Below are 20,300 nucleotides of genomic sequence, written 5' to 3'. Positions count from 1 at the left end.
TTCCAGGGCAAGCCTCGCTCACCTTTTTCTTCTTTTACATGAACGGTAATGCCTGGCCTACAGATTATCAATAAATATTCTTGGCTGAATCAATGATGGGAAAGCTGCCGCTGACTTGAATGATTTTTTTTCCTAAATGACTTTTTGTCATGTGTGTTCAGACTGGCAACAGGCATGAAAACTATCAGTTTAGTTGCCACGAAATTTCTCTCTTTATCAAAAAAAACCACAACAGATGTTGGCAAGGGTGCAGAGAAAGGGAACGCTTATACACTGTTTGTGGAAATGTAAATTGGCATGACCTCTACAAAAGACATATGAAAACTTTTCAGAAAACTAAAAACAGAACTATCATTTGATCCATAATCCCACTACTGGGTATCTACACTAGGGAAAAGAAAGTATCATATAAAAAAGACACCTCCGCTTGTGTTTATCACAGCACAATTCACAACAGCATAGCCATGGAATCAACGTTTAAGTGTCCAACAGCAAAGAATTCGATCAAGAAAATATGGTACAGATACACCATGGAATACTATTCAGCCACAAAAAAGCATGAAATCATGCCTCTAGCAGTAACGTGGTTGGAACTGGAGGCCATTATCCTAAGTGAAATAACTCAGAAATGCCGCATGTTCTCACCTGTAAGTGGGAGCTAAAGAATGAGCACACATGAATATATAGGGGGAAGAGTCAACACTGGGCTACAAAAGGTGGGAGCGTGGGAGTGGGGGAGTGGGGGCGAGGGTGAAAAATCATAAGTCGGGTACCGTGCTGTTCTGGTAATGGCTACACTAGAAATCCAGACTTCACCACTACACAATATATCCACATAACAAAACTGCATTTGGAAGAAAGAAGGAGGAAGAAGAAAGAAGGAAGAAGAAGAAAAAGAAAGAAAAAAAAGGGTTTTGTGATTGTTGTTCAGAATATGGCTTTTGAGCCATAAATCCCTCACCTAGAGAAGACCTTGCAAATAACCACTCTGAAGGCCAAGAAGGATGTCAAAAGCTTGTCTCTAACAAAACTTAAACAACATCATAGAGTATTCAAATGACATTCATCTGCAGCTAGACTAAAAAATTCCATGTTGGGTTTTCAGGATCATCTATCAGAAACATCAAGTAAACAAGTAATTTCCTCCAGTATTTTCTCACTCTTCCCACAAATACTGTAAATGTATCTAAGTATCAATATCACAGTTCTGCAAAATACTCCTAAAATCTGTTTGGAACTCTATTCCTTCATTTATTAAGATGCAAAGATATACTGGTTTTCTATTATTCAGATACAGTAAGCATCCAGAAACAGTAATAATTTCCTCCATCTCATATTCCATTATCAAAAACAAGTTTTAAAGAGGTTGGTTTCTTTCATTACATTCTATGATAGATTCACATCTAGATTTCCATCAAAAATGTAGAGAACAAGATAACTTGAGACTAGGAGCTCTTAAAAAATAAATATCGTTAATGAAGTAAAGAATTTTTTGTTAGTTGTGTATAAGCACTTTTGGGCATATAATGTGCTATGGTCTAAATGTTTGTATTTCTCCAAAACTCACATGTTAAAATCCTAGCAATAAAGGTTAGGGGAGAACTTTGGGAGGTGATTAGGTCTTGAGGGTAGAGTTCTCATGAATGGGATTAGTATCCTTATCAAAGAGACCCCAGAGAGCTCCCTTGTCCCCTTCACCACTCGAGGACACAGGGTAAAGAAGGCTGGCCATGAACCAGAAAGTGGGCTTCAGCGGCCATCAAACCTGCCATGCCTTAATTGTGGGCTTCCCAGCCTCCAGAACTATGAGAATACGTTTCTGTTGTGTAGAAGCCTCCCAGTGTGGCATTCTGCTGCGGCAGCCTGAATGCAGCAGGACATGGTGTTACGGAATCTTGCTGCTCCAGTTGAACCTAGCAGAATGAAGAGTCTGCTGCACCCATCCTGGCTCAGGGCCCTGTCGACAGCCTCCTGAAGCCAACTACTAAGTCATCATATTAGTCTGCCTGCAGTAAACGCACTAAGTTCCCTGGAAATCAGAGTTCCCACGAAAGCCTAGAAAAGTATTCTGAAAAATGATAGCCAGTTATTTATCTGAAACCCTTGGCCTTATGAATTTGCTGTCTTATGAATTTGCAGGGAGGGTACACCTTCCTTTCCCACTCCTACCACTTTGCAAGTATCAGACTGAGCATCATATTTTCAGGCGAGTCACTGCCTCATGTCTCCCTACCCTTTGACCTTCATGGAACTGGCAAAAGTCGCGCTGTCTACTCTCCCAGGGGATGCAAAGGTACAAGGCCAGGCCAAGGGTAGTGTTTTAAGAATGCAGCTGGATTGCTGCACAGCTAGAAGAGAGCCGGACTCTAGATTCCCACATCAGTGAACACGCACAGAACCGAAAGGCAGCTGGATAAATGTAAGGCAGCTGAACGCCATTTTTCTTCATTTAACCAGTGGACTATGTCATCGGATGCTAAGATCCAGTGACACTTGGCTTAAATGTTGCATTGGTGTGCATAGGTTTACATGGTAGTGAAATGCAGCGTTCAGCATCTGAGCAGACCATTTTCTAAAACCAGTAATGTTCATCGATTCAGCCCTTCCAGTCTACAATATCTGCCAGCTATTTTTAAAAAGTCAACAGAGTTGCAAATGTTCTAACTTTTCTGGCTGCAGGTGGCATGTGGCTGAGTGACTCAGTCTTCTTAATGGCCAAGTCAATGGCCCATGGCTCCAGCCACCTCTGAGAACGTTTCCTTTCCCAGTAGCGGAAGTGTGGCTGTGTAACTACAAAGCCTTCACTACAGCCTCAACTCAGCTTTCGAATTTAGCTCTTTTGTGTCCAGTGTCTCCCTGATGGACATGCTTATTGTTACCAAAATCTCCCCTGAGAACACCAGTGTTGCTGAGATACTTTTACTTTATTAAAGTCTAAGTCTGTTTTCTGTTGCCTGGGTCAGGCCCAAGCTCCTGCATGGCATGAAAATGAAGAAATGCACAGCCTGCAACAGCAAGAGCTCTTTCTTCTCTTCCATTTGATGTCCACCTCAGGCTGATATTCTGTCTCTCTTTCCTTCTTTCCCAGTCAACCCCTACAGGCCATGGGACTCTTCTCCGCCCACTGGAAAGGCAGCTTCCACAGATGGAATCCACTTTTCTCCCCAGCTCTGCTGAACACTTCATCAGACATTTTAAGCAGCTGTGTCACATGACACAGTACGGGGAGCCCCACATCAGCCTTCCAGACCAGCTGGTTACTCCCAGGCCTCCTTGACTGGTACTAATGCACCATGCCCCTCACAAGCACCCGTGCCAGGAGACCACGAACTTTACCTCGATTGACAGCCTTCCTTCCTATGCTCCAGCTATTCCTTTTGAGGGAGATTACTGAATATAATAAGCACATAATATATACATGTGCATGTATATATATTTGTGCGTGTATATGTCTTGAGACACACATGTCACTAAAATAACTGCTTGCAGATAATTTCAAACTTTCATTTCCCCCTTCACTACCTTCTGGGCCCAATCTCCCCAAACAAAGCAGACTGTAATAAAAACATGTATAATTACTTCTTCTGCAGTGTCTTCTGTGGCGGGTTCAGCATCCAGGTTGAGATCCTCCTCTGTGGTCTGGTAACAAAGATAGATGTTAAAGATGGTTAGCATTGCCATGTGTTTGTAGATGGCCTCATACAGGTTTCCAATATGAAAAAGTACTAACTAAATATTCCCCATGAGTTCTGTAAGACGTGGAAACCATATCACCGTCCCTTCCCACCCAAATTTACGTGCAACTGTGTGATGCTTCATGCCCAAGATGGATCCTTTATACAACAGGTGGTAAGTAAGGCAAGGAGTGTTCAGACTAAACACTAACTCAAACGACTAAATCAATGAAGTGAGTGTGACTTACAGCACAATCTAAAGGAGGACAAGGTGAATCTAAAGGACAAGGTGATTCTTGCCAGTGGAGAAGGCATGGATTTTCATGAAGCTAAAAAACGAACGGAGCTGACGTGGAAGCACAGAGGAGCAGTGAAGGCATGTGTGACCACTCCCATGAGAATGGAACCAAATCACAGTCCCGAGTGAGTGCCGGCAGAATGGATTCTAGCAAAGAAATGAGGCCCAGCTCATAAAACATAAAGCAAGTGTTTCTGTGGTTGGCACAAGGTTTAAGCAGATCCATCTGGGTCTGAATCTTTGGTTTCTACTTAACAACTTGGGGCCAACTGCTTAACCTGGGCCTCGGAGACCCAGCAGTGCTTCTACCTAGCAATGTGGGGAGAGCTCCATGGAAGAACACCAGCCAGCCATCAGCACGGGCTGTTATGCAGTAGACACTCAGAGTGAACTGCTGTCATTATTACTATTTCTAGTTTCATCTTCTCACCTAGTAGCCAGGAGATAAATCATCTCTATCCAAGCTTGACTATGAATCTTCAAAGAATCATGTTTGATCTGCATTGTTTAAAAATGGAGCTTTCTCTTTCTCAATCTAATGTATTATGACATCCCAGAGAGAAAAAATCATGCTTATTCCTCCAAAAGAACACAAATAAAATGGGTCAGCCATACCTTGTGGACTAGCTAATGGACTTGCCTTACTCATCATGTCTCCCATTTTGTCTTTCCCCCAAAGCATGCCCTTGGCTGCTGTAACCCCACTGGAAGCAATGATTGAAAAGTCCTGCATTTGAGACGTGCCTTCAACTTGCCAGAATGTAATTCATGAAATACTACATGTTTCTTTTTCATGCTAGATTCTGCAGGGGTTTTCTGGAGGTTCTGGCTCTTAATTAGTATGTCTCCTTGTCAACACACCCATTTATGGGTAACTTATATCACCTGAAATATCTCAAAACAACGCAGAGAACCACAAAGACTTCCCCTGGACAATCAGATGAATCTCCCCTGGTCTACCATTTGTATAAACTGTATGCAGTGTTCTCTAGTACAATGGACCTCAGACCCAATTCAGTTCAGTTCTCTCAGACGACAGCTGAGAAAACAGGCCAGAAAGGATAGCAACTCGAAAAGGTGGTTAGAGCAAAACATGAATCCAGGAATGCTGATTCTTGTCCCTGGAAATCCAATCATCAGCCGTGTCACATTTGCATAACAGCAAGGAACTAAAGCACTAAAATCTAAACTAAATCACTAAAAAATAAGCACTAAAATCTCTTAGCAGATTTTCTGATGAGAAAAGCATGCAGGCTCCTCCTGCAAGGGTTTTAGGGCATTTAATTTAGAGTTCAGAGGCCAGATATGCTCCATATAGCTGTGCCACATTTCCTGATATGTGAGTTATTCTGATACCATACAACATAAAACATGGACAAAACTAGAGAGTAAAATCAGCCTCTGAATTCCAAAACAGACGATTTTGTGGATTTGGAAATTTCCTCAGAAACTTGAAGTACCTCAGGGTTGTTAATATGTAAGCTTTCATTTTTCTAGAGAAAGAACTCTGGTTTTCTGGGTTCCAAGTAAATAGAAATTTAACACTGTCCATACTCCACCAGTTATGCTCTCCTGAAAAAATTTAGCTAAGAAGCCTGAAAAAAATTTATTTTGCTTCAGGGGCTATTTAATGTATCCCATTTTCCTCAAAACCGTTACCATCTGCCCTCTCCTGTGGCTGGCAAGGCAGGGCAGGCTATCAGTCAACTCAGCTCCAAATTCTTGCCACTTGCAAGTGCATTCTAGGCTCATGGCATACTTTTCAAATCATGTGAATCTATTCATTGCCGATCCATTTATAAGCAATTTGAGAAATACGTGAAACACGAGCTGCTCCTCGTGGCTTTGGTCACTGGAAATAATGTGAAGACCAAGGTCCCACCTGGAATTGTAAAGCCCCTGTCCCCTGTCTCCCATCCTTTCTGAGCCCAGGGCGGAATCCTCCTTCTGAACGAACCCTTCATTCATGAGGGCTGAGCACCTTCCAGCTTCAGCACAAGCAAATGTGCTGACGATGACCAGCAGGGCTATAGGAAGCACTAGAAAATGAGAAAAGAACTTCTAGCTGATCACTTGCTCATTCACTAATTCAATATTTAGAAAAAATTGAATCTCTCTCAGAAAAAACAGACTTGAAATGGCAACCGCAGTAAGGGACTGGATCTTTCCAAGACATCGTCCTCAAAATCAAGAACAACCCCATGTACAAACAGAAGAATCAGTAACAGTAAGGAGCCCTGGTGTCGTCTTTCTCCCACCTCAGGTACTGTCCGTGAGCAGCAGTATCTGGGCTGTTCCATCTAAAACAAATGGACTTTAATGTCTGTGCTATGCCCAACAATCTCTATTAAACATCAATACATATGTCAAGCATTATTTAGTTTGCCTTTCCAAGGCAAGTATTCAATATGAGGCATTAAGTAAATTCTCTTCTAAAACAGAATCTCTAATTCAATTTAAAGTTATGTTAGGTGACTATCTCAAGACATACATATAAAAATAAACAAAATTTAAAATAGCATTGAATTTATAAATACCGTGCTGGGAGTAGGAGATAAGCAAAAATTAAATTGGATTTTGAGGTTTGGTGAGTTATGAAAAGTGAGCCATGTTTAAATGCCATTTGAGTTGCTATAAACACAGAGCAGGTATATCTAATAATGTAGTAGATGTTAATAAATTTGGGGAACTTTCTCTCCTAGGAAAATGTATGTTGACCATCTCCAATTCAAATAGAGCAAATCAGATTCCGTGGAGCAGAGGTTTGCATGTCCCCAAGGAAGCATGGAGTGAAAAACTCTCAGCAGCGATTCCTGCACACCCACCAGCCCTGGGATGGGCAAAACACTTGGATTTCATTATCTTTTCTGTTTATCTTTAATCACACCTCTTTATCTGACCATTCATCCTTTTAAGGTTGCATTATCTTTTTTCGTGTAAGATCACATTATCTTTATGCTCTCTGTTCCTTGATTCATCATTGATTTTTGCCTTCTGGTTTCATCTTTCACTGTAGCAAATGGAAGGCTTCTAATTTAAAGCCACTTGTTGAAGGAAAATCAAACTGATGCAGATTAGTTTGGAAACGGGAATACTTAAGACTTACACAGACTTTAAGAAGCATCCTGAAGTTTCCCTAAGGGCAACAATTTATTTCTTGTACTCATTATCATAACGTATTTACACCACACACAATGCCGTGCGTGTGTACACTCGCAATGTTTATCCATGTGCATACACAACGCAACATATACATCCACACACACTGGACACCCAACTCTGACCCATCGTAGTCACCTCATAAACATGAGCTGATTATAGTAAATGAGCAATGCATTGGCTGTGGAGATCTGATTCTTGAGAATGCTGTGAAAAGTGCGTTCCTTCCTGCACTCACCTCTATTTCCATAGGCTCCACCTCGATCTTTTTCCATAGTTCCAGCAACTGTGCGATTGGCATTTTTAAACTTTCCTTTTCTGCTGGTCAAGTATTAATAGTAAGAAGGGAAATAAATACAGCTTCAGACCGGCACAGGGGGACGGCCAGAAGGGATGTCAGAAGTCAAGGGACGCAGAGGCTGGCGGGTGGCAGCGATGGAGAGGACAGATCCGGCTCCCAGAGGAGGTCGTGAGTGCGGGGCCCGCGGCTGCCCGGGAGGAGGGACCCGGGGGGCTGCAATATGGCTGCTCGGGTGCCCGTCCCCTCCCTGCCAAGCCAGGGCTCTGGGGAGCTGCTGCCGCTTCCCGCTCAGGCTGGGGCCAGGAAAGGAGGGGACGGCGCTGCGGCTTCAGAATCTGTACTGCGACTTTGGCAGAGTAAACGCTGCACTTGCAGCTTCGAATTGGATTTCCTGCCTCTCCCCCTCCCTTCCCTGGCCATGCTCTTCCCTCCTCCCCTCACTATTTTACCTTAATTGGCTCTAAATGAGGGTGAAAGTTGAGTCTGAGGATGCTGCTGCCATAGAAACTGCATAGCAACCAAGGGCTAGGAAAGCGGGAAGCGGGGCGGGTGCGGCAGGTCTGTCCCCCCACCCCCAGCACGCGCACACCCCTCCCCACCTCCCCAGCCTGCCGCACCTCCCGGGAGACCCACACCGCCACCTCCCGCCACAGAACGGGAGGGACAGGGACACGGACGGAGGAGGGGACGAGGGGAGGGCCCCAGGCAGCACAGCTTCCTGCGGAGCCTTCAGGAGACTCCGGCACCCCTGGACGCGCTGCTGACTGAGCTGCCCGCGACTGCCTCCCCGGAGAGCTGGGACAGCACCTCATGAGAAGAGGGACGAAGAGGCACGACAGATAGATAGCTGGGAAGAGGCGAGGGTCTGCCCGTGGGGTCCGCTGGGCCCTATCCAGCCCTGCCCAGAACTGCCCGAGACAGCACTCAGGCCTGTGCTGGCCAGGATGAAAGGCACGTGGGCCGCTCGGGCTCCCAGTGGCAGGGCCTGAGGGACAAAAACATTAATTCAAACCACGTGTATCCTGCCCCTCAGCAACTTCAGGTCTCCACCTCGTCCTGTTTCACAGATGACAAAGTCCTGAGGCTCAGGGAAGGAACCCGGAAGACACAGCCAGGCGCCCCCAGGAGAGCAAGGCCTCCTGAGCCACGGCTCCTTGGAAGAGGAACCAGGGGAAAATTACCCTCCCTGTTTCCCTTTTTTTGGGGGGTGGAGTAGGGGGATCTCTCTTGCCTCCCTCCTTACTCCCTTCTGTCCTGGGTAATTAAAGATGCGTGCGGGTGAAAGACATACTCACTTCTCCAGTCGTCCAAGTGCTAATCCAGAAGCATTTTGGTTCCCTCTTTTGGGAAAGGGTGTTCAAGTTAACACAATGTAATGCTGCTTTGGGAGTAAGTGTATTCATTTCTATAGCAAATTCCTTTATCTTTGAGAAAAATATATTTTTTAAAAAATGGCTTAATGTTCTCCGAAAGTATCAATCCCTTTTTCTTCTTCATCTTTATATCATCACTAAGAAACTGATTTCACTGGAAAAAAAGAAAAGCCCAAATCCCAGATACTTCGTATCTCATAGGAAAGTAGAGTCCAAAGTTAACAGAGGGCTTCTCCATACTTGGTGTTGATCTATGATAGTCACTTTATCTTTCTACAAAATGAGGCCAGAAGGACCTTTCAAATCAATTGCATTCCGAGTTTTAAAAATAGCAATATTGTTCATTTTCAAATTGGAGATTCTGTGATTGGCAGAGCAGAGTGAAGGTTTTCTTGTGTTAACAATCATAAAGTGATTTTTTTACATGCTGTAAAAGGTCACAGATTAAAAACAGACAAGGCCAGGGTGGTGGCTCATGCCTGTAATCCCAGCACTTTGGGAGGCCAAGGCGGGCGGATCAGCTGAGGTCAGGAGTTTGAGACCAGCCTGGCCAACCCAGTGAAACCCTGTCTCTACTAAAAATACAAAACTTAGCTAGGCGTGGTATCACATGCCTGTAATCCCAGCACTTTGGGAGGCCGAGGCGGGCAGATCACCTGAGGTGGGAGTTTGAGACCAGCCTGGCCAACACATTGAAACCCCATCTCTACTAAAAATATAAAAGTTGGCCAGGTGTGGTATAGCATGCCTGTAATCCCAGCTACTAGGGAGGCTGAGGCAGGGGAATTGCTTCAACCCAGGGGGCAGAGGTTGCGGTGAGCGGAGATCATGCGACTGCACTCCAGCTTGGGCAACAGCGTGAGACTCTGTCTCAAAAAAAAAAAAAAGAAAAGAGAAAACAAACGGTTTCTGGTTTTTCTGTAATAAAGCTAGGAGAATCACTCATAAAAGTGCTGAGAGAATTCAAGAATCTATCTGATGGAGTAAAAATGTGGACTCCTGAAGGCAATGGAAAAGAAACTCAGATTCTTTACTGTGTATTTACAAAGCCTCCAAGCTTCTGGAAGTTTCCACAAGTGCTCTGATGTGGAAGGAGGAAATAAAAGTCCTTTATCTGAAGGAGAAAAAGACCTTTGGACGGGCTTTCTTGTAATTGGCCATATGTCCTAGGAAACCTGAGGGAAGTCCAGCTCTTGGGAGGCTGTGGGTGAACAGCCTGCCAGAGTACCTGGCAAAAAAGAGCTCATTTTAAGGGGTATCTTAAGAATTGCTGAAAATGTGGTTCATAATTTAGCATGGTGGTGTTTTGTTTAACTATGCAAATATGACACTGATCTATAGACTGCACATTATTTGGGCATCTCACAGGCAAGCAGAGAAGCCTGGAGAGATGAAGCGATCACCAGGGAGCGAGACGAGAGTTCACGTGGCCAGGGCTCTGGGCTGCAATTCCCACGCTTACTCCCTGCACTGCTGCTTTGTAAAACACCTTCGGGGTCCTCCCAAAGCAGAAACTTCCCAGATGGGTTCCTTTCCATCAACTTTTTACATGCGAGGTACCCCCGGGGCTGCTGCCCACCAAGATGCAGTACCAGGTGTGCCGGACATTGGGGAAGGGGACCTGGAAACAGCCAGAAAATAAAACAAAATAAAATGCAACAAACTAAAATCTTCAAAAGGTGATACTGATGTTGGAAAACAGCCCCACTTATAAAGTTTGTGTTGGGAAAGGTAAACAATTAGAGATAAGAAGGAATAAAGAAAATCATGATTACATTTAAATACCTAAGAAGATAAAGATTCAAAAAAGGAAAAAACAAGGAAATTAAATGTGTTGGAATTAAAATGTTCAACTAAATCCCAAGAAAACTTGAACTTTTTTTTTTTTTTGAGACAGGGTGTCACTTTGTCACTCAGACTGTAGGGTAGTGTCACGATCTCAGCTCACTGCATTCTCGACTTCCTGGTCTCAAGAGATCCACCCAGTCTCCCCAGTAGCTGGGACTACAGGCGTGCACCACCACACCACTTTCTTTTTTTTTTTTTTTTTTTTTGGTAGAGACAGGGTTTTGCCATGTTGCCCAGGCTGGTCTGGAACTCTTGAACTCAGGCAATCTGCCTGCTTTGGCCTTCCAAAGTGCTGGGATTACAGACTTGAGTCATTCTGCCCGGCCTGAACAACATATTCAACAGAACACCAACCTGAAAAAAACTATTTCTGAGAAACTCACCTCCAAAGCACCAATTTCCAAGAAGAACGTTGAAGCAGCGTTGATGAAAACGGGTCCTTAATGAACCCAACTCAGCAAAATAAAAGCAATGGGAAGTATTTTAAGAGTCCCAAGTCACAGCCATTGTGAAATGAGATAGATGAGCTGGCATGAAACTCACTGAAACCCAGTCCCAAGTGAAAATTACTCTCTTGCTCCAATGAAGGAAAAGCATTCCTCTGTGTTCACTGCCTCTTCAGTCCTAAAGTGTCTCTTTTCTCTTAGAAAGGAGAGATAGAGGGAGAAGGGGAGGGAAGGAGGGATGGACAGAGCTTATTCATTCCACGGATTTCTGACAACCAAAGAAAAGCTGAATCAGGAATCTGGTCTTTGTCCCACTTCTGCTACTAATAGCCATCTCCTGTAGCTCAGTTTCCCACAGAGAGGGCTGCCACGACCTGACTCACAGAATACACAGCAACAAAACGTGTTTCGTGATCTGAGAGAAAAGGCCCAAAGAAATCCAAGTTTTCTGATGGACAGACGTGCTTGACCTCCACACTGAATCCAACAGACATTTTTTTAAGACCCAAATGTTTTATTCTGGGCTGTTCCATTTTGAAATGTATGAAAGATTTAGTAAAAATGAAAACAGTATCTAGATGCAGCGGCTCACACCTGTCATCTCAGCACTTTGGGAGGCCGAGGCAGGAGGATCACTTAAGCCCAGGAGTTTGAAACCAGCCTCGGGCAACACAATGAGACCCTGTCTCTACTAAGAATAATTTTTTTAAAAAAATAGCCAGGCATGGTGGCACGTGCCTGTAGTCCTGACTACTCGGGAGGCTGAGATGAGAGGATGGTTTGAGGCTGCAGTGAGCCACGACTGTGCCACTGTGCCACTGCTATCCAACCTGGGTGACAGAGCAAGACTCTGTCTCAAAAAAAACAAGAGTTACTAATTTCCAGTGGCATGGTTACCAGCGTTGGTATTTTCACTCTCCAGAGTTTCACAAAATTCTCCAAAAAACTGAAAACCAAATTTATTTAAATTTCAACAAAAATTGTCATGGGCTGGGCCGTGTCCCTCTACCTCCCAAATTCCTGTGTTGAGGCCCTAACTCCAGGTACCTCCAAATGTGACCTTGCAAGGAAGCAGAGTCCCTGCAGATGTAACTGGTTAAGGTGAGGTCACGCTGGAGTGGAGTGGGCTTTATATGATCTCATAAAATGGGGAGACTTGGACACAGACACACACACAGGAGAACAGCACTGGGAAGCTGGAGCTCTGCTGCCATGAGCTGAGGAACTGGGAGCTCTCTCAGAAGCTGAGAAAGAGCCTGCATAGACCCCTTCCCGACACCTTCAGAGGGTTCGTGACCCTGCAGAGGGTTCGTGACCCTGCTGACACCTTGACCTCAGATTTTGGGCCTATCAGAACTGGGAGGAATCATTTTCTGTTGTTTCGGCCACTCAACAGGTGATACTTTGTTATAGCAATACAGAAGCCAACTAACATACCAGCTGGGGATGAGGCGAGCTCACAATAGCAAATCCAATAGCACCCTAAGGCCACAGCTCTGTGGTGACCAGAACCTGAACTCCAGGAGAAACCTGGTGCATAGAGATCTTCATTGACACCTTTTCTCCACAGGGGCCAGCCAGGGCAAGAGGAACATCATTTCAGCTGCAAATGGCTTAGCTTCCAAGGTGTACAGAGGCTCACAGAAGCCACTTTATACACTGGCAGCCAGCAGCTTGGTCCCGAAAGGCATTAAGGTGCCTGGGGCCCAGGCCAGGCCCCTTGGCAGGACGACCTCAAAGCCTCATTTCCAGCACAGCAGCGTCATGACACTCAGAACCATAACAGCAGCTTGTTTTCAAAAGAAATTATTCACAAGCAAGAAAAAAAGGCTGAGTACAGAGTCAACAGCTCTATTATGAAAAATAAATTATAAGCTGGGAGAACATTTTAAAACAGGAGCTATTGCTTTGCAGTCTTCCCAACTAAGCTTTTCATCTCAGTGGTAGGAAAAGTCATTGTGACCTGGACTGCCCAGATTCTCGGGACGCCCAAGTCTTCCTACATGTTGTGAAGGCTTCCCACTTTTAGAGTATAAACGCAACACCAGGCAAATGCTTACTGGTTTCAGTTGCATGAATTTCATACTTAAGAAAGTGCAGGCCGGGCGTGGTGGCTCACACCTGTAATCCCAGCACTTTGGGAGGCCAAGGTGGGCGGATCACGAGGTGAAGAGATCGAGACCATCCTGGCCAACATGGCAAAACCCCGTCTCTACTGAAAATACAATAATTAGCTGGGCATGGTGGTGGGCGCCTGCAATCCCAGGGAGGCAGAGGCAGGAGAATCGCTTGAACCCGGGAGCCAGAGATTGAAGTGACCCGAGATAGCGCCACTGCACTCCAGCCTGGCAACAGAGTGAGACTCCATCTCAAAAATAAAGAAAAAAAGAAAATGCATACACATACATACAAGCACATACAAAATTCAAAGAGAAGTGAACATGCTGAAACAGCTGCATTTCCTTCTCAAGTCACCCCTCTTATTTGTCCACACATAACATTACCCAAGAGTTGGCACAATCGTATTTAAAAAACAACCTAGTGCTAACCAGCCCTCCTGGTTGGGAGTCCCTCTGGCTTGCTGGTGATGCAGAAATGGTAAGACCAAAGTTGCACTCTTCACCAACTTGCCATACTATGCAATAATTGTCAACAAGCAATTCTTAGGGATTTATTTAATTTAGCCTCAAGCCAGACATATTGGTTCTAAAATTTCAGTTTTCATAAGCCTAATCATATAAAAAATCAAGGAACACACTAAGAGCAGCCAGCATCTGGAAGATCGGGCACATGCCATTTCCCCACGCCATACGTCACCTGAAAGATCTTGGTATCATATATACCACCGGAATTCATGTGAGCAAAGATGGCCTTTGTAATGGTTGATATTGTCAACTTGATTGAAGGATGCAAAATATTGATCCTAAGTGTGTGTGTGAGGATGTTGCCAAAGGAGATGAACATTAGAGTCAGTGGGCTGGGAAAGACAGACCCACCCTTAATCTGGGTGGGCACCATTTAATCAGCTGCCAACATGGCTAGAATATAAAGCAGGCAGAAAAACATGGAAAGACTAGACTGGCCTAGCCTCCCAGCCTCCATCTTTCTCATGTGCTAGATGCTTCCTGCCCTGGAACATTGGATTCCGAGTTCTTCAGTTTTGAAACTCGGACTGGCTCTCCTTGCTCCTCAGTCTGCAGATGGTGGGACTTTGTGATTGGGTGAGTTAATACCTAATAAACTCTTATATATATATATATATTTTTAACAGGCTGGGATTATAGGCATGAGCCACCGTGCCCAAGCCTGCATGTCCTTAAGTATGAGATTCATGCAACTAAAACTGATAAGCATTTGCCTCGTGTTGTGTTTATATTCTAGAGGTGGGAAGCCTTCACAACATACAGGGAGACTTGGGGGTGTCCAGAATAATATATGTATATTCCATTAGTTCTGTCCCTCTAGAGAATCCTGACTTCAAGATTTTTAAAGCAAAACAAACATATTTCAAGACTTCAAAATTATGTTGTATTGAACCAACTCAAGTACTTTTGAAAACAAAAATATATATGTATATTAGCATCTGTAATCTGAATATGGAAAATGCCTTTATAAAAACCAGTGTGAAGTCTATGGAAGCTGTAGAGACAGAACAACTGGCTTCGAGAAGTGAAGGGTGGGGTGAAGCAGCCTGCAGTAGTAGCATGCAGGTTTGACTGATGTGCTTGTTGCATTATAACAACGGGCAACATCAGTTACCTGGTTAAGAATGGATAACAGCAAGAAACAAGTACATACAAATGACTAAAGAGTGGAAACAGCGACTATAAGAGGATGGCTCTGTGTTTACCTGACTTGGGGAGGGAACTAGAACAACTCCTCTTGAAGGTTGGTATTAGGAGTTGAAAAGTAAACATAGGCACGAATGGGACTTGACACATTCTCAAAACTACAGTAGTTGCTGTCGCAAAATATAAATCATCAGTAAAAACAGTATGTACGGGAATCTTCTGATTAATCTGTGGAACCAATTATCCACTCCTGGTGGAAGCAGATAAGTATACTCAACTACTTCAGGTAGTTGAAGGTCACAGTTAAGAATGAAAACTAGGCCAGAGGCAGTGGCTCATACCTGTAATCCCAACACTTTGGGAGGCCGAGGCAAGCGAATCACCTGAGGTCAGGAGTTCGAGACCAACCTGGCCAACACGGTGAAACCCAGTCTCCAGTAAAAATACAAAAATCAGCCAGGCATGGTGGCTGGCGCCTGTAATCCCAGCTACTTGGGAAGCTTAGGCAGGAGAATCGCTTGAACCTGGGAGGCAGAGGTTGCTGTGAGCCGAGGCAACAAGAGCGAAATTCCGGCTCAAACAACAAAAAACAGGAAAAGCTGTAGTGGCATAAAATTCTCTTTAATAAAAGCGAAGTTCGAGATATGGTGTGTCACCTGATGCCACCACTGAACTAGGCTTCTGAGGAGGAGAAGAATGGAAGACAGGAGAGCTTCCAATGTGAAATGTTAAGTTTCCAATTTCAAGAATATGTCCAAACTACAGGCCCTGAAAGCCCTGCTTTGGTCCTTCTGCTGGCACAGGCTGGCTTTTTTCATGCTCTTGACTTCAATTTCTACATTTTTTTTTTTAATTCATGCTTGCTTACCTTGTCAGGAAAATGTAATAAAATGGACTAGCCAATATTGGCACATAGCTGTGCATGAGAACTCATTTTTTTTCCATAAGTATTTAGCTTAAGGAATGACTAGAACAGTAAAAATTACCTGAATAACTGTTCCTGCCTCCGTTTCTGAGATGTGGAAAGAATTATAAAAGCAAAGTCATGGAAGGAAATACTTAGGATAATAAACCAGCAAAACTAAAAGACTGCCACTAACAACAAACCCAGTATTTTATCTTCACCTGTCCTGTTTGATCTCAAAGAGGGCATTAAAATTCCTTCTATGAAGAGGTGAGTCAGAAAGCACAGGTGTGGAAGACCAGGTCACCACAGAAGCAGACAGAGCCAGAGAGGTCCTCTGGGGGCTGGACGCCAGGCGTTGGTACGGCAATGAGGAAGGGCAGTCTGAAAGACCAGCCTGGCCAGAATCGCACTAGCTGTGAACCAAACAGGCTGCGCCCGGTTAGAGGGTGGAGGGTGCCCCGCGATGTGCTGGGAACTGTGCTTATGTTTCTCAACATAAAGCGGAGCATTGATAAACCCCAAGAGAACAAACTGTGCTGTGCTAACCAGGCTGTGCAGGGCTGAATGCACATTAGGTGCTTGATAAATGACTGATTGCTTGCTGAGGGAATTTTTTAAAGAATCAGCAAAATGATGTGTATATCTGTGTTTGTACGTATGTGTAAGGTTAACCCATTAATCTCCTGAAAAAAAATTAAATTACAGAATTTTCCAGTCCTCACTAGCCCTTTTGACTGAGTTCTTCTATCATCTAAGCGAAAAAAAGTGTTGCAGCGGCCACCCCCCATGGGTGCATCTCGAGATGGGGAGGGCCTCTGTGCGTTCCTGATGTCTCCACAGGGCCAAGCAGAGGGCTTGCCCCACATTTAGTCTTTGGACAAGTCTCTGCCAAACAAAGGAACGTTGGAGGCTTTGAAGGGTTGGAAGCCCGCCACACCCTGGGTAGAGGTAGGCCATAAACACAGTGGATAAGACCCAGCGCAACTGTCTTCCCAATACCAATGCAGTGATAATTCGTTTTGTCAAACTGTTATGGGGCAGAAGAGTGACTTTTTCTAGTTTTAAATGAAAATTCTACAAGATGAACATGGATTATATTAACAAGAACACTGGTAGAGAAATTTCACAGGCTTTTTTTTTTTTTTTTTTTTTTTTTTTGAGACGGAGTCTGGCTCTGTCTCCCCGGCTAGAATACAGTGACAAGATCTTGGCTCACTGCAACCTCTGCCTCCCGGGTTCAAGCAATTCTCCTGCCTCAGCCTCCCGAGTAGCTGGGAGGTGCATGCCACCACACCTGGCTAATTTTTGTATTTTTAATAGAGACGGGGTTTCACCATGTTGGGCAGGCTGGTCTTGAACTCCTGACCTTATGATCCGCCCACCTCGGCCTCCCCAAGTGCTGAGATTACAGGTGCGAGCCACTGTGCGTGGCAGGACATTTTTTCAAACATCCTTAACATCAGTATGTTATTTCTTGACAATAGTTCAGCCTAACCTTGAATTCTCATACTAATTTAGGGAATAAAGAAGTATTTCTTGTAAGAATATCTTCCTTGCTAAAAAGCAACTCTTTTTTTTTTTTTTTCTAATACTTCCCCCAGCCACCCCCTCACACCCCACATAATTTAGTTAAGTGGATTGCACTTCTCTTGCTGAGGAAGTCTTGGCAAAAGCCCTTCCTGGTTCCCTACCAAGTCCCCAGGGGACCCCTCTCCACACCTTGGTGGGAGGCATGCAGCCTGCAGAGTGGCCCCTGTACAAGCTCCTGGCCCAGGGTGCAGTGGGCGACAGTTCTGCGGCAGATGCTCACACCTCAGCAGAGGCCTCCTTTGCCTTCCACACGTCCCATTCACTCCCAACCCACTCCAAGCTTCCACGTGAGACTCCCCAGCCTGGGAGCAGGGCATGCACCAAGCAGCAGCTGGGCTGGAGGGAGCACGTAAGCAAGAGCAGTGAGTGACCAGTGTGGGCCCTGTGCTCTGCGGCCATTGCAGAGTTTTGGGTGGGAAACCTAAGGCGCTCCAGGAGGCTAAGATGATCAAGATTCCTCTCAGGCTGAATTTGATTTAAAGAAATGAACGGTTCCTGTATACCTTCATTTACGGGCCGAGTGTCCTACCTACAAGGAAGCAAAAGGAGACACAATGGACAACGGCCGGGGTTTTGGCCTTGCCTTGAACATGAGAATGCGGTAGCGAAGCCTCATGAGTTTCCTGGATAATAAAAATACATGTGAACCAGGCAAGCCTGAACACCCTTGATAATGAGGGAAAGTTCCTTTTTGCAGTTCTTTTCAGCTCTTGTATCCGATTCTCAGCACACAGTATCCACAGTGGAACTAAAATGGGTGTGGTTCTTTAGGCCAGCCTCTCACCTCCTCCCTCAACCTGCTCCTGTAAAAGCGGGGCCCACCTGGAGCCCCACGCAGGAGCAGCAGCAGTCACGCTTTCTGCAGCATTTCATTGCATCATGTGTTCTGAGAAACCTGGATTCCTTTCCTAGAAAAATACTGAAGTCTTGGCTATTTAAAACAAGCTAAATAGCCTTCTGATTTGTTTATTTCATCCAGCGTTTTTTTAAAATCTGGCTTGATTTTCTTTAAAAACAGTCTTGTCTCGTGATGTGTTTTTCTGCCCCACAGCTGATTACCGCAGCCTTTTAGATGGCACTGCTGTCAGCTGAGATACTTTCTCCTGCTTCAGTAAAAATAGATGAATTCTGATTGGAGCTTGTGGAAGTTTCTCTGCATTGTCAGATGCTGATCCCCCATCAATATAAATCTTTGCCCTTCTTAAGAAATATTTTCTAATTAATTTTTGAAAAGCTAGAGGAAAAGGAAGTGCTATAAATATCCATGAATATATGTAATTTTTGGATCTCTGGATCGTGTGCATTGCTTATCGGATAGAGCAGATTTGGGGACGTGGCTGGAGTGAGATGGGATGCTCAGCCGGTCAGTCACCCCTCTCCTCTTGGGAGTGAGGCACAGTGCGGGGGTGGGTGATCAGCTGAGTCTGACCAGGACCATTTCCATGGAGGCCCACGTGACACACGTGAGCCCCAGGACTTGGGGGAATTCTGACATTCCCTCTTCTGTGTCAGCCTTCCCCCCTCCCCTCATGAGCACAAAGCCCCCAGACCTTGGGAGGCATGAATACAAACGTGCACTAGACCAGCATTGTGCCAGAAAGACCACTCACCTGAAAGCAGAGATTCCTCCAGCACAAGCGGAGTGAGGGCCAAGAGATGTGGCTATGGAGGGCTCTCCCCACTGCCCAAACGGTGACTCATCCGCCTCCCAAATTTCAGCCAAGGGAAGTAGGTCCATCCCTGATGCTCCTGAGACTGCCCAAGAAATGGTCAGAACTGCAGCTTCTTTCAGGCAACCCCCATTCACGCCAGCCAGGTTTTTATCTGTAGATAGCCCTATAGGTAAAGGAAATAGGTGCACAGGGCTGCTTCTAGCAATATAGCTCTTTTTCATGACTGACAAGCTAATCTAGCTAAAATTAATAAAATAATGTCCATGGTTCCCTAGTATTTATAACTTTTGTACATTTTCATCTCACAGACCGTTCATATGCCCAGGTTCCCTTACACCTGGTCTGGACAAAACAGACAAAAATCTTTGCCTGGGTTCCAGGGAGGGGAGGGGAGGGGAGGAAAAAGAAAAACGTACTGGACAATGTATCCTGAGGCAGGCAGAGAAGGTGGATAGAGCATGTTGGACAGGGGTGGGACCTTAGCTGGAGAGGCCAGGGAAGCTGAGATGCCAGCAAGGACTCCAGGTCGGGCAGGGGACTTGGTCGTGGTGTTGGGGAGAAGAGCAGTCCTGGCGGTAAGCACAAGTGTCCGAGGCATGGGAAAGGGGACACCTGGCAGGTGCAAGGAACAGCAGGGTGTGAAGGTGGCTGGCGAACGGTAAGCAAAAGCCAAAGGAGCAGTAACCATAGGGAAGAAATGCCTGCAGGGAACATGCCATCTTGTAACACAGCATCTTAAAAATGTTTATCTTTTAAAACATAGCATAGTAAAAATGTTTTCCAATGTTTTAATAGTCCTCAAAATTACATTTCTGTGTAAGATTCCATTGTATTGACCTATCTTAATGCATGGAATCATTCCTCATATGGGAATATTTTTGTTTCACTTAACATCTGTGCATAAGGCTTTTGCCCTATGCTTAGGACAAGCCCCCAAATGCGACCTTCCTTGGTAAATTATGAGCATTTTTACACCTCATAAAATAAAAAACACCCTAAAATACCGTAAAGTATGCTTTAGTGTAGGGTCCTCTTACAAATAGGAAAAATGAGCTTTGCTTCTGTGGGTGAGTTTTTAAAAGTGACCTGAAAGATCTTCCCAACTCAAACATTTTCCATTTTGATCTTTTATTATGAAAGCATATTTGGGAGTATTAAAGGATCGACTTACTGACCTAAATAAAGATATGCCACGTTTCTGGCCAGGAAAGCTGAAAAGTTTAAACATGTATATTCTACT

General features: G+C 44.8%; 1 protein-coding gene across 2 annotated transcripts in view; it reads right to left on the bottom strand.

Annotated features, from left to right (window-relative positions):
- RPS6KA2 (ribosomal protein S6 kinase, 90kDa, polypeptide 2) overlaps positions 1–7,816 on the bottom strand; it is a 445,332-nt gene extending 437,516 nt beyond the window's left edge. For both annotated transcript variants that reach the window (XM_011934953.1, XM_011934954.1), the window contains exons 1-2: positions 7,370–7,816; positions 3,580–3,639 (exon numbers count right to left, since the gene is read on the bottom strand). In XM_011934953.1, coding sequence (XP_011790343.1) covers positions 3,580–3,639; positions 7,370–7,432 — 123 coding nt within the window. In that variant the 5' untranslated portion in view covers positions 7,433–7,816. The remainder of the gene's footprint in view (positions 1–3,579; positions 3,640–7,369) is intronic.
- Positions 7,817–20,300: the final 12,484 nt, after the last annotated feature.

Source organism: Colobus angolensis, unplaced genomic scaffold (genome assembly GCF_000951035.1).
Source record: "Colobus angolensis palliatus isolate OR3802 unplaced genomic scaffold, Cang.pa_1.0 Scaffold14, whole genome shotgun sequence".
NCBI classification, from domain to species: domain Eukaryota; kingdom Metazoa; phylum Chordata; class Mammalia; order Primates; family Cercopithecidae; genus Colobus; species Colobus angolensis.
Note: the sequence above shows the minus strand (reverse complement) of the source record. Positions and strands in the feature narration are given on the sequence as shown.